The sequence below is a fragment of the Acipenser ruthenus genome, chromosome 28, assembly GCF_902713425.1.
Source record: "Acipenser ruthenus chromosome 28, fAciRut3.2 maternal haplotype, whole genome shotgun sequence".
Classification (NCBI taxonomy): domain Eukaryota; kingdom Metazoa; phylum Chordata; class Actinopteri; order Acipenseriformes; family Acipenseridae; genus Acipenser; species Acipenser ruthenus.
Genome location: NC_081216.1, coordinates 17155869 through 17171231, shown reverse-complemented (window position 1 = coordinate 17171231; position 15363 = coordinate 17155869). Strand labels below are relative to the sequence as shown.

General features: G+C 37.1%; 1 protein-coding gene across 14 annotated transcripts in view; it reads left to right on the top strand.

Annotated features, from left to right (window-relative positions):
- Window positions 1-12349, top strand: part of LOC117435165 (serine/threonine-protein kinase BRSK2) — a 222016-nt gene extending 209667 nt beyond the window's left edge. For 7 of the 14 annotated variants that reach the window (XM_059002910.1, XM_059002912.1, XM_059002908.1 and 4 more), the window contains one exon: window positions 10298-12349. In XM_059002910.1, coding sequence (XP_058858893.1) covers window positions 10298-10509 — 212 coding nt within the window. In that variant the 3' untranslated portion in view covers window positions 10510-12349. The remainder of the gene's footprint in view (window positions 1-10297) is intronic. The other 7 variants (XM_059002911.1, XM_059002909.1, XM_059002919.1 and 4 more) reach the window with 3 other exon arrangements.
- Window positions 12350-15363: the final 3014 nt, after the last annotated feature.

The window sequence follows — 15363 nt, the reverse complement described above, 5'->3', positions numbered from 1 at the left end:
CTAAAATAGTACAATCTAAAAAGCCTGAATCTGCTTCATCAGCCTCTCTTGTCTTTATACAGCTACCTGGTTGTAATGCATCAGTAACTGGTCTCTTTTCTTGAGGTTACTTTGTAGATTGGGTCCAGTGTTGTGTCCCTTGAGGTAATTTCCTTTGCACAGCTGCAGATCATCTCTGTTCCCCGTTACTGCTGTTCAGCCCTAGGCTCCTGTCATCATTTTCTGCCCTCCAGTCGGAATACCCTTTAAAGAAAAATGATTGCAGAATCCTTGGTTAGTTTGAAAGAAATGCCTGTTTGTCAAGCAAAACTGCACTCTCTGAATTTAAATAGAAAAATATGTGAGTGATTTACAGACTTTTTGGTTGAATTGACATATTTACCTTTATTGACTTTGTAGTAACTTTCTTTGTCATTCTTAACCATTATAGTTACTCATTGCAAGTCTTTAATTAATGACTATAAAGCTTCCAGGGACATTATGATGCTGTTTTAGGGATCCACTGTATATAATGCAGTTAATTTTGGGTGATTTTATACGCACTCTGGGTACAGCGCAGAATTCCAATTTTTTATCTGTCTCATCGCGATTCCAGTGACAATCAGCCCACAACTGATACACTTCAGTGACCGCACACTCAGGGGAGGCATTTGCTTGCAGTTTGTCAAAAGGCTTTTGAGATTTAAATCAGCTTTTTTAATCGCACTGAGAAAAGGCTCTGTACTAGAGCTTAGTCTTTCTGACACCTGGAGAAGGTAAATTGAGCAGCTGTGGTTTTCATATTCCGGTACAGCAAGGTTCCTGCAGCCAGCCAATTATCAGAACGGGGTGCTGGCGGTCAGTAGAATATTTAGTATTGCAGAAAGGATGGAATGAGAGTGTTTGATTAACATATTTAAGATATGTTTGCATTACATAGTGATTTATGTATAAGAGGGACATATCCAAATGCAACAATGCATAGAAACTGCTATTTGATATATTATAACACTCAAGTTTAAAAAAAAAAAAAAATAGGGAATATGTATTTAGTTTTTGCCTGTTTGTCAAAGGCACATAATCGACCCTGTAAAAAAGCTCCAAAAACATACATTCCCTCAGGATTATCTACAGAGAAACTTATCACTAACAGACAGACTGTTTCATTACACTATGTAACACAATTTTTGTTCCTGGGTAGTAAGTGTTATTTCCTAATTGCTTATGCCTCAAAAGTATAGAAAATGGCTATTATTCCCCACAAACTTTGCTTTTGTGACCAGGACAGTGATATTTTGAAATGTACCTATTTCCAATGAGAAAACGGGCGAATTTGTGTCTTTTTGTTCACATAAAGTCAAAAAGGGGAATAATCGCCATTTTCTATACTTTTGAGGCATAAGCAATTAGGAAATAACACTTACTACCCAGGAACAAAAAAAAAAAAAAAAAAAATTGTTACACGGTGTTATTGCTGTAAGCCTCTGAATAGTATGTCATCCCAGTTTGCCTAGGGTTTCCATTGATTAATATTGAGGATTAATAACCTGAACTATTTCAATTGTGTTTCCCTGTATCAGATAACCCTGAAGTCACAGAGCCTTTTTCAGTGGACAGATCAATAACCTGCTTGTCAAAGGTGGTTTGGACACAAAGCATATCAATAGAGAGCACGCTAATTAGCAGAGTCCTTCGAAATGTATTGCACACCCGGAATTTAGTAGAGCCTTATTGGGTAGGGTGTAAACCGCACTGTGCTGTTGTGAGATTGAAACCCCTATTCAGTACGGCCAGTTTTGTAACTGGGGTTTCATTAGTCTAAAAGCTTTGAATGCCCAGTTAATCCTAGGGACTGTGCCAAACCCTTCATTACGTTAACAAACAGCAAAGCGCTGTATTGCCGTCACTTCAGCTTAATCTTTTCTCTTAACCCTTTCTGTTAATGCAACAGTGTCATTTCTGTCAACAGTCAGCCTGTGACTAGTGTGACATAATGGAGCATTAGTCTGTGCAGTGAAAATGCCAGAATGTCAAGCATATGATGGTACAAATTTTAAGCGTATTGAAACAAAACACAAGAGTTTTTACTTGGAAGAATCTGTCACCATTTAAAGCTTGTGAGAGTTCAGGAAGGCAATTAGGTACACAAACCAATTTTCTAATTGTGCTGAAGAAAGCGTCTGCTCTGCCCAGTGTCAGAGGTGTGCTAAACATACCTGCTTTCATTAGGCCACTGTGGCAAGAACAATTCAAACCAGGGCATCTGTTACCAAGACAAGCCTCGCTCTTATTGTTCTGTTGTTTTTTAACCATATTTTTTAGTCATTTAACCACTGGTTCAAAAATAAAAACATTTATCAAACAATTTGTATCTACCCACGTGCATTGATTCAAACATAGCCTGGTATGTGGCTGACATTTATTATTATTTATTACCAAAGGTTCAGAACCTGGGGGGGGGCGGGGGGGGGGGCAGTTTTGGTAGATCATTATTATTTATTTTATTTTCTTTAAATCTTATTCCAAGTCCTAACATACTTTTGCTAAGAGGGCTTTCTTCAGTTCTGCTTTCGAATCCATTAAAGACACTGCACACATTTGGTAAGTCAGCAGGAGGTGAAAATAGGCACTTAAAGGAATAATAATGAAACAGTACTTCTAAAACTATCACAGAAACTGACTGGAACGGAGCAAATATTTCTAGTTTTCCCTCATACATGCATCCAACAATTTATATAAAGAGCTAGAGTTGAATTCTGGTGGATGGTATGTAGGAAAAAAGTGATCTTCCTTTTTCCTGTTTTTTTTAAAAATATATTTATACTCCAACAGGGTTTTTTAACAGCAGCAGACATTTATTTTCCGTTTAGATGTAAGGTGTACATGCTCTGTTGGGTTTCAACAGGAACCTGTTAAATATCCCTTAAATGCAAACAAGCTTTAAAAACCCTTAAACAAGAAACATTATCCAGCTGGAAGGCAGCCTCTTAAGAGTCTGAAAAGGTTAAGAAAGCCATTCCAGCTTCATAATAAAATGTTCTTGTAAAGCAGATTGTTCTATGTGCAGGAGATTCCTGTTTGCACACAGATGGTCAAATATTAAATTAGTACAAATCTGGACATTGTCAGATATGTTGTCTATATTTCAGTGCAGTTGACAGCATCTTTCTTGTTGAGGTTCTTTGCCATTCTAACCACATGATTGGCGATTACTGGTTCATGGAATCCCTGGAGTTGCTAGAACAGGAAACTTGCACACGTATGGCTATAAATAACAGTTGCCTGGTTTTACGAGAGAAGCTGATCGTTATGCAGTGTTTGAGAGCTGAAGCATGTTGACGAAGTCTCTGGCTTCGCCATGCATAAGTGCACATCTGCTTATTTGATGTTACAAGAATTAACAGAGACAGGCACATGTATTTTCTTGGAAAACATCTGTGCATCAATTTGTGATTTACTGTTCATGGAAATCCGTTCTGCAGAGTTGGATTTCAGGTTATCGCTCCTGCATTTTAATAGGTCTGAAGTCATCAGACTGGCCTGGGTGACTGGCCAGACAGACAGTGCTGGTAAATTCCTAGGATTTTAAAACTTAATTAACTATATTGTAGTTGGGCAGCAGTGTGCTCCATTTGACTTGTTTTTGGTTCAAAAACAAGTCTCGTGAACTACTGCACAATGCAAGCGACGCGAACTACGTATCTTTCTTTTGTAGATGGGCTTTTTTCATTCCTTCGCCTTCCTGTGTGCATTGCATTTAGGCAAAAACAAACAATACTCCAAAGCGGTTAACTTTCTTATTTACTGTTCAGATGACAACAATGTTTTAATCAGCCTATCGGTGCGTCTGTACTGGCTTTTCTGTGACCTGCTGTACAGTGCGTAGCAGGTGGGACAAAGTCAGTGCTGCATTGTTTTGATTTAGGTTGCTAAAATCTAGTTTTCAGCATTAGACGTAAAATACCAAAAATGGACGACAAAGCAAAACAAGCAAAGTATATTTTGGCTGAGGATCGTGTCAAGACATTTCCCAAATAAACTGTACATGCAGATGGAGGTAATTGTTTTGCACATCTTGTAATGTGACTTAAAGAAAATAGGATTGATCGCTATAACTTCAGAATCACACATTAAACAAAAGGCTACTACAGAGGTTGGCTGAACAGAATGTAAAACAAACAGTTTTCAGAAAACAAACTGAAAAGTCAACGCAGACAAAAAAGTATTCCTGTGTTGGTTGTACCCAAGTTAAATCAGCACTACAGGTCCAATCAAGCATAGCAACTCGGTTCAAACAACCTGCTGTTTACTTTTTAAATGCAGTTAGAATTTTAGACCCGAATAGGCACGTTTTCTTTGTTTTGACTCTGTACTGATAAAATAAATTCCTGGATGGGACAAATAACATGACAACGAACGTGCTGCATATATGGACTTTATTAAAGAATGCTAGATACCTTTGGGTAACCGAGTTTTGGGACTGTTTCTAATTGATTTCCACATCTGTATAACCTGGCAAAGCTTTGCCTTACACTTCCAACCAATTCAGTGGATGCAGACATGGAGTCTCAATGTATGGGCAAATCCACACCAGACAGAGAATGTCGGCAGCAACTGTTGGGAGATGTTGTATGCTTGCCTTTTAACAGATGACAGCACTCTGTTTAAGTAAGGAAGCAAGTACCACTATTTTTAGACTTTTATAGTGCTGTGAAATATTAGGTGTATTTAATGTTTAAACAGGTCCGTGAAATGTCCACGAAATCCTAATTGTAACCCTAATCCTAATTGGATGACTTGACAATGGGCATATGATTGAATCCATTTTTTTTCCCCCACTGCGTTCGGTAATTGCCTGGGTGACTGGGCAGACAGACAGTGCTGGTAATTTGTTTGCTTTTTAGTGACAGGCTCGTCAACAACACCAGCCATTATGACACTTCGCCAGTTAAACCGGATGCACAGGCGCACGCACCAAGAAAAACACATGAGGCATACCGCATCATATGACTGTAGGTTAACGTGATTGGATAGCCGCATAGATGCATTGCAAACAACTCACTCAAACAACAGGCCCTAAACCAGTAGAGAATGCTGTTGCATCGCGAAACAGTACAGCAGCCACTTATAAGAAATTTCCTAACGAGAAAATAAAAATTTCACATTCTGGTAATTCCTGATGCTTCTTGCTAATGCGTGATGTCTGCAATGTGCAAACACACAATAAATAACAAACTATTAAGAATAGTAAAAGGCTATAAATACTGTATAACGGGCCACAAAGCATAAAAGTGAACCACACTCAAAAGTTAAGGAATATATTAGGAAACCTGTAATTTAGTTTCTGCATGTCTTCTGAATTTGACTGTTTACTCGTGATGCATGAAAATCATCCAGGCATGGACTGACTGGTTTTACAAGATTTCAATGATTAATTCATACAACAGAATATACGCTTCCTTTCAGGGGACTTGCAGGGGCAGGTTGCTAATGTGTTCATCTCCTTGTCTTGTAACGGAGAGGAGGTTATGCCTCCTCGCTGCTTCTTGAAGATAAAGAACATTAAAGCATGTCTAACACTCTTAACCCATCATCTACCAGAGACTGACACAACAGAAGAGACTGGACATTATTGTTGTAACCTTCAGAAGCTAGGATTTATGCAGGTAACCGTTAGCTCTCGTTTTAGTTTCAGGGCACAGTACAGTGCAGTGCAGGGAATTATTTACTTTTAAAATATGGACATTTTGTGAGGCTGGTTTTAGAATGATTGTGCGATTCAAAATATTAAGAAGTAAGATTTTTTTTCTTTTTTTTTTTTTTTTTTTTTTTTGTATTGCTATTATCTTTACGTTCACGCAAATACTGTAGTAATGCTTTTATTTTGTCATCTTCTCATTACAGTATCTCCAAGTGGCACAGGTCTCTATGTAGTTATTATTTTTCCCAATTTTAAATTCCAACCCCGGTCAAGGGTTTTGATGCTTTTTGAGTGTTTTGTATGTAATCTTTTTTCATATTCGCTGCCGGAAGGCTGGGGTTCTCTGTGTTCTTTTTATTGTCTTGCTTTTCGTCCATTTAGACATATAATGAGAAGCTGATTCAAGATTGCACTCATTTCGCTTTTAGTCCCTTTCAAGTCTTCCCTGGCTTAAAAAAAAAAAAGATAGCTGGTTATCATTGTGTCTTTCTCAAAAAACTATTTATCCTGATTGACAGCATGCTGCAACTAGCAGGGTTTTCAAGCCTTGTTTACCTGGATTGATTTGACCAAGGTCACTGAAAAGTCGCTCCAATGGTCTGGAGTGAATCATCACTATTGAAAAGACAGATCTGTCCAAATATATTAAATAATCATTTAGCAGACGCTTTTATCCAAAGCGACTTAAAGACTTGGAGGTGAACTATGCATCAAAATTACTGCTGCAGCGTCACTTACAATAGGACCTCAGTTTTACGTCTCCTCTGAAGGATGGAGCACAAGGAGGCTAAGTGATTTGCTCAGGGTCATACACATGGTCGGTGGCTGAGCTGGGACTATACTGTATACCAGAACATGACAGGCAACTTTATTATTATTGTAGTACAGTGTTTCTTCTGTGATGTATGCTTGGTTTGTTTGTTATTCTAGATAGTCTCACACACACATTTTACTGTTTTCTTTTAAATTAACATAGCTATTTAAATTGTAAACACAACTAATCTTGCATACCATATTGGCTGTCTAGATCATTGCTAGCACTGGATAAAGCCTTTTATTAAACGGAATGTTTGGATGCTGCACGCTGATTGGCTGTTGAGGATTTTTTTTACCGAGCAGTTATATAGTATAATGCATGGCAGAACTTATTTTTGCCGAAGCACAGTTTGTGTAATAAATTATCAATACACGACATATTAAACTTGCAATAAATATACACATTCTTGTGAGAGGACTTCTAAGGTTTTGTCACATTTGATCTTTTTCAGAGGCATGACCGTAGACAAGTGGCTAGAAGCAAAACCTCTGTTTAAAAAAAAAAACAAAAAACAAAACAAGACACAAAGATCTAACAAGTTAATGAAATCAAAGAAAACAAAAATGCTTGGGCAGATAGTGTTTTTATTGATTGGATGAAACATAAAGAAGTGGTAATCGACTTAAAGACTTGTTTTGAAATGTAAACGGTCTGTTACGAGAATTCATTGCTTCAGTGCGTAATTCGGCTGCGTAATGAGTTCTCCATTTCTAGCTTTATGTTAGCCTCCGTGCTGGCCTCAGTCACTCCGTAAACAGTGCTGACATAAACCGCAATGATAGCCTGTTCGTGACCAAGCATTCAAAAATGTCCAGTAATGTGTTTTTGTATTGGCTTCTCCAGGTCAGCGATAGTAATGCATGGATAGTGAACTTTGTCTTTGCCTCTTTTTCTGTATCTTTTCATTATCAACAAAAATACATGATTGGCATTTTTAAATGCTTGGTCACTAACAAGGCTAACATTGCGGGTTATGTCAGCTCTGTTTACGGAGCGATTGAGACCAGCACGGAGACTTCATTCATTTTAATTAATTACAATAAATGGAAACGTTGAAAACCTCTAGTTAATGCTTACAACAAAATATACCCTTGTTTGAAGGACTATTTTTTCGCCAAAGTGGAAAGGATATATAATAAAATTGTTCGTTTTTTTGGAAGAAAATATTTATTTATTTATTTATTTATTTTAAATTGTACCCGTTTTATAAGCGGGATAACACACTCCAGGACTTGTGCGTTGTGTTGCATTAACATACCGCTTTGATAATACAACTACTGTACAACTACAGCTGTATGTTAATGCAACACAACACACGCCCTGTCATGTGTTATCCCATACGTACTGTATATACAATCTTTGTGGGGAGCAAGACAGCAAATGTGGCTTTGAAATATTTCCTCACCAGTTGTTAATGATGATGTCACTACCACAGATTAACTGTGAGAAATTTTGAAATGAGGCACCCTGCTAAATCCAGAACTAACTAGTCCTACCTTTATTTAGACAAACATGTCTGATTTAATTTACTTTTTTGCCAAAGCTTAGCAGAAGTCATTGGCAATACCTGCTAAAGCTGACCTTAGCAATCCATTTGTGAGAGATAAGTAGAAGGATATTCTGGTGTAATGCAGAGTTTTGATTTGAGACATGATGTTCCCAAAAACACATTTTCTCAGAGGGGAGTCTGTCCTAAGGCTGTTAATAAACTGTGAAGAATGGGAAGGTGTAGTTATAATTTACTTGTGGGTCCTGGGTATTAATACAGCTCTATTATACCTATGCTTCCACTACAATGATGTAGTTGTATTAGAAAATGTTGGCTGCATCAACTCAGAGATTACCTACCATTTGTGCTATACTATATTTGTTTCCCCAGTAGATACATGCAATGTGTAGCTGCATAAGTGTCTGTTGCAAGCTTTTACCAATGCTGATGTATGCAAGAAAGCTTGAAAGATGCAAGAGAGTCCAAATTAGATTCCACGCTGAAATGTGTGTGGCATGACTTCCTATTAAAATCCATTCAAGATGATTAATAAATAAATCAAATCAAGATTTTCCAACATCATCCACTGTAGGATGGGAGTACCAAGGACAACCTTCAGTTACTCAGCTGTAGAAAAGATCACACCAGACTGTGCCCCCCCAGAATTCAGGAGATTGAGTGGTACATCAGTCAGTTAAGCTGACGTTAAGAAAGGGAAAAAACTATTCTAGCAGTTTTTCAATGTTAAATAAAGTTGTTTAATTATTCCCTCGACTGCTCGACCAGTCTAAAATATATATAGGGAATATTTAAATGCAAGGTGGTCTTTTTTGACAGTGATTTGACCTTGTAAAATATATATACTTCATTCTCCGCTTTAGGAGTATAAAAATAAGTCTGTCCAATGTAACATTTAGACATAGTCTATTTCTTTGGTGAATGAAACAGTCTTTAAATCAAGTTGAGAAGATAAATTACAACAAACACACTGAGAAGAATTAGTATCTCTAAATTGTCAAAAAGCAGTTTATTTTGTCAAATGTGCAATGGTGTGCAATGCATTCATAACTAGAAGGCATATTAAAAGTGAAAGAATTCCGACCATTGTATGCATTGGTTTTCTTACTGTCCATGCTATATTGTAATCCAAAATGTTATTATTTCCTTAATTAACAACTGTTTGCATGTTACTTTGGACAAACATTTTGTCACTATTTTGGTACCTCTAGTAGAGAATGACTGGTATTGCATCAATACTGCAGCTCCAGATTGAACACACAGATATTTAATACAGGACCACTAGATTGTCTTTAATACAAATGTATCAATTCCAGGCCACAAGATCACGGCAACAGCAGTCGAGGGGTTAAAAGGAGGCAGAACTATATTTCCCATGATCCCTGCCAACTCTTTTCCAATCCTTTTTCCTGTAGGCAAGTCTAGTCGACCAAGTAATGTTTAGGCAAAAAAACTGCTGAATAACTGAAAGGATCTTAGGTTTCACCCTACCAGCATTTTTCAGCGCTCTCTTCCATTCTTTGTCTACTAATTCCATTCAAGTAGAAAGAGACTCCAAAGCCACTCCAAATTATAGCACAATTTCCACTATTTGGCTTCCAAGGGTCAAGGCATCACCATGAAAATGAGTGTTTTTAGCTTTCTTTCTGATTTCACAAACAATTTGGTACCCCTAAGCCAGTTAAAAAACATCTACGCATTATATTTGAGTCTTTGTAACCTTTTAAGGACTCGATGCATTTGACAGTTAACCTAAAAAAGGCTAGTTAGATTAGCGTCAACATTTTTGGGCTACTACACCATCTGCCCATTTAAAAGATTCATGCTTATATAATTGGTATTATTATTGTTCATTTTGAGTTAAAGATTTTTGGTAATTTTGGACTAATTTGATTAGCTAACTACTAATATAAAGCACCACTTTTGATTTTACCAACTTCAGTAGGCCCCCCCCCCCCCCCCCAAAAAAAACTAGGAAATTAGGAAAACTAATTTATTAAAAGCCATTTGGCTTTTAATAATAATGCTCTCCTCTTATGTTGCTAACACCAGGGTTTAAAATTAAACACACAAGTTTATGGTGATTCTTCAGTTACCCTCCCCCTTCTTTTCGTTTCCAAAATCAACCCAAACGCTCCATCCCCCCACGTCTCCAACGCTGTCCTCATCTGGTTCACTCCGTGGCTCTGGGTCTCGTGTGCCACTTCTCGTGAACCTCATTGTTCATTTGTTTGTTTGTTCTCTCTCTCTCTCTTTCTCTTTTTTCTTTCTTTTTTTCTGTTTGTGTACCTAGGCAGCCCATTGAGTAACTTCTTTGATGTAATTAAACAACTTTTTTCAGACGAGAAGAACGGGCAGGTTGCCCACCAGCCTGGTACTCCCACCAAGCATGGCCCTAACAGCAAGAGACATGAACCCGATGCTAATGACTTTGGCTCTAAATGCCCGACAGGCAAAGACAAGGCAAAGATGGTGGCATCTATTGAGACACAGGATTCACCATAAAAATAAAAAAAATCAATAAAAACAATTTAATTATCTATTGAAAGCTAGTTGCTTGTAATACTAGATGTAAATAAGACTACTTCGTTAAATTTTTGTATGACGGAATGACTGTGTATGTGTATATAACTAAATCAAAGATTTAAAAATAGAAGTAGCACGCGCAGACACACACCCCTTTTACCCCTTCACAAACAGCATTTTTACCCCAGTATTTTTTCATTATTATTTTTTTTTGTATCTTCTGTTCTCCTTTTATGATGACTTGACTTGTTTCCACTGCCAGGAATTGTCCAGAAAAGTTATTAAGTTCCAACCCCGGTCGAGCTGCTGTGTGCTGCGGATATTTGTTGACGGAAGGCCCTTTTCAAGGCAAGTAAGCAAACCAAGGAGCCAGTGACCTTTGACCCCACCCTAGGAAAATCCCAACTACCCCCCCCCCCCTTTCCTCCCTCCCTCCCTCCCTTTACACTGATCAATCAGAGCTTCGAAGCAAGGATGACCACTGGGAACAAAGAGCCTTAAGACAACATTTGTCCACGACGACACAGAGAACTGAGGGGTTTACAAAAACAAAACGGACAGAGGAATTGGTAATAAAGCACCATCTTGGACGTCTGCTGGATTGGATTGTTTCATTTTTAAATGTAGGACTTCATGAACTTCTGGGTTTAAACACTTTGTTGGACTTTAAATGCCATTGCTGCAGAGAACTGAACTTTTGGGGGGAGGGTGTTCCGAATTGAATGATCCACCTTGTTGTACAGATCTGTTTCTTCTGTATAAACTGTCTCTAGTAGTGACATTTTGTTTAGTTGTAGGGGAAGGTTTAAACATTGTGTTGCCAGATATTGTGTCCCACCTGTATTTATTATTTATTTATTTATTTATTTCACCCTTTTAGTGTATTCTATAATATATATTTGGGTTTATTATGTTTGATTATTCCTTTTCTTTTTTTCATTTTGAACAAGCTACTCTTTTTCAACTGTGCTGTGTTGCATCTTTTGGCTGGGAATTTACCACAAATACTGATGTATACTTTTAGATATAATTGTGGATATTTTTGTATCTTCCTTTTTTTTGTTTCTTAATTTATCAAGTCTTGATTATTTATATAAAATAAATATGTTGGGAGAGACTATGTTATAAAATTATGTTGGCTCAACGCAGGTTTATTTAAAAAAAAAAAAAAAAAAAAAAAAAAATTAAGTTAATTTATCAGAGCTATGTGAACAACGATGGAGATATTTCTTTCTTTCCTGGCTTCAAGAAAAAAAACAAACGTGTAGTATATGTTTAAAATGATAATTTACCAGTACTTTAAGGATGTAGACTAGTCTCTGTGTCTGGAATTGATTACCTTCTATTGATATTTGTTAGTTTCATATCATTGTGTGTGTACAGTACTACAGGTTAAAAAAAGAAATACAAAATACAAAAAAAACCAACAACCTTGAACTACTTTTCTTGTAAATAGATTCATTCGGACAATGACCTTTGACCTTCCAGAATAAAAGGGGATTCCTGTGCTCTGACTTATCTTGTATTACCTTCTGCATGTTGAACATGACCTTTTCTTTGCATGGTGTTGCTGTAATTGTTCCATAATGCTCTGTCTCCTTTTCCTTACTCCTTTCTTTCTTTCTGTCTTCCTCCCCCCTTTCTTTCTGTATCACTCTTCCTCTATCTTTCTTTCTCTCGTGCACAAATTTTAAAATGCTTCCTTTACACTGTACCTCTAAAAGAAAGGCTTGGATTATAAAAATAAAAAAGTTATATATATATATATATATATATATATATATATATATATATATATATATATATATATATATATATATATATATATATAAGTAAAATACAAACCCAGGTGGAACATGAAAGGAAGGAGAGAATTAAATAAAAAAGAAACAAAGCAATACCTATTGTTATCCTTCCTATTTTGTACTTTGGGGAAAAAAAACAGGATCAAACAATTAATTGTTATTTAACAGGAACAAAATACAATGTATCCCCTTGTAATATAACTGTGAGCAACTTCAGTGCAAAACAAATAAATTCATTCAGTTACAAGGTGTGGTGTTCTTTATTCCATCTCCCGGCAACGAGAAGATGATGTACCAGCGCACAGTGGATGAGAGACAGTAAGTACGGGCACGTCTTTGTTTTTTTGTACAACGATAGGTTTCAGGGAAACATGCCCTGAAGGGTGAATTGTAAATACCATTGGCAATTGATTGCACAGAAAATAACCATACATAACTTCAAAACACTCCATTACAATTCAAAGGTTAAACTATAAAAAACTAAGTAGGCAAATATTTTGCTATTTTATATTATTTTATAACTGTCTCAATTGAGCAGCTTAACCACTGTACATAGGAGGCTGTGTGGTCCAGTGGTTAAAGGAAAGGGCTTGTAACTAGAAGGTCCCCGGTTCAAATCTCACCTCAGCCACTGACTCATTGTGTGACCTTGAGCAAGTCACTTAACCTCCTTGTGCTCCGTCTTTTGGGTGAGACGTAATTGTAAGTGACTCTGCAGCTGATGCATAGTTCACACACCCTAGTCTCTGTAAGTCGCCTTGGATAAAGGCGTCTGCTAAATAAATAAACAAATAAATAATAATAAATAGAATTTCTAATTGGTACACAGACTAAACCGTTGTCTGCTTGACCTTGTTTCTTATATTTTTACCTTAGAGAACTGCCATAAAACAATTCTCAATGTACCATCTGCGCACACCTGTCCGGATGCCTGCAGCATAGATGTGTTTGGGTGTAGCCAGGTCAGGGTATAGGCTCTCACACCCTCATCAGTCCTGCAGGTCCTGACTGGAGGGAGGTGAATGGAGAACATCATCAAAACACAGTCCTACAGTTAAACAGGGCTGGGCTCAATTCCAATTCCTTTTTAAAATCAATTTCCAATTCCCTTTTAATCCATTCCATTTCTAGTTCCAATTCCAAATCCTTCAAAGGAATTATTTTCAAGGAATTGGAATTCATTATAAGGTAATGGGAATTGGAAGTGGGAATTGATTTTAAAATGGAATTGAAAAAAAATAATTGACCCCAACCCTGGTTACGCAATTCCCTTTCTCAGCAATCCTGTTTCTGAACCTTGGTGGTCAACAAGTTCAGGACTGACGAGTGCTTGTGTGCTGACCTGCCCGAGGGTGCATCCAAACACTGTGTGCGCGGCAAGCATCCCAGGGTGGGACACGTGCATACAATAATTGAGTAACAATAATCATATGTTACTCAATCAACAATAATTGAGTAACAATAATCATATTCTGTGCGCTCAGCCTCGTAGCGTTTACAACATATACTCCAGACATACAAGACACTGCTGTATAAACACACCAGGGCTGGACATCAAATCTTTGCTCAAAGCTGTAAAAGTTAAACAGTAAATGAAAAGTAATTTGCTAAACGTTCAATATGCGATTATTTATAGTGCCATCATCAAATGTACAGCACTGTAGTAGGTGAATGTTAAAATGAATGTACATTTTTATATAAAGAAAAAAACAACTATAAATATAAAGCCAAGTGCACTTTTGTACTGAAAGTGTACGATTTTTTGGTGCACGACCCTTCATATAAATGGTTTAAACGTTAAATATAGATTTACAGCTTTTCTCAAAACTGATGACGTGGATGTCATCTCAAGACAGCGCTGTAGCAATAAAAGCATTGAAGTTGTTTCCAAACTGAATTCTGAATCCAGCAGACACCAAACCAATGGATTATTTTGCCTGGGAACAGTTAGGGCTTCATCATTAACCCCTCTACTTCCAATACCTCAAGTTTGTACCACTGATATTGTCTGTTTTTGATACTGCATGCGAATGCATATTAATTAGCCTGTACAAAACTGAGCAAATACTGAAATGTCATTCTTGTTGTTTTGCCCTCCGCAGAAATGTGCCAAAAAGGTTGGAAACTAAGGGTTTTTCTTATAAAATACTGCCAGCTTTGAAGATTGCAATATTTAGGCTGACGCTGAAACAAAAGAGAGCTAAACTAACAATGTATCCATTGTTTCTTTGTGTGTTGTTGTCCACTTGCATGTATGCCCATGGTGTAAATACAGAATCCTGACTCTACACCCTTTATATTTGCAGCCTGCTGAGCACCTGTTCTCAATCGTCAGAGGTCAATGGGATTTAGTGGTGAAGGTTTATAAATGCTCTACTCACCTGTGGTTATCGAGGGTTGTTCCAGTCCAGGCCTGCGCAGTTTCACCTCAACCAGCAAGTGGCTACCAAGACACAGCCTTCCAGAAATCAGCCAGTCCTGAAATTAAAAAGTAAATAAAATATATACAGGTATATTAAAAAAAAGTCCATGCAAAATGACAATGGATTTGGGCTAGCGACCAAGATAGAGCTTTCATTTCTCACCCAAAAGTAGGTCAGAACAATGAAATGCATTTTAACTCCATTTAACCAAAACAACTCCCTCAAGGGCTTGTCCTGGTTTTTAAAAAAAAAAAAAAAAAATGTGAAGAATTTAGATCTCATTCTGATAACCTCAAATATGTTACAAAAACAAAATGCCCATCCTAACATAACTGGATGGGCAATTCTCTATTTAAAGCAAGACAAAAACAGACAGCACCTCTCATGTATCATGTTCATGATATTACTGTTCTGGTTGAAGAGAGGCCCTACTGTTCATATAAACAATTAGAAGTACCCACTAAAAGCTTTCATTTTTTTATTTTTTTAAAACAACAATATAAAGTAATTATATAGCGCATCTAAAACACATTTGTATTGTATACAACCATCTTTTTACCATACAAGTGCCTTCAGCCTAATAAATCAACTAGGCTGCACATTGT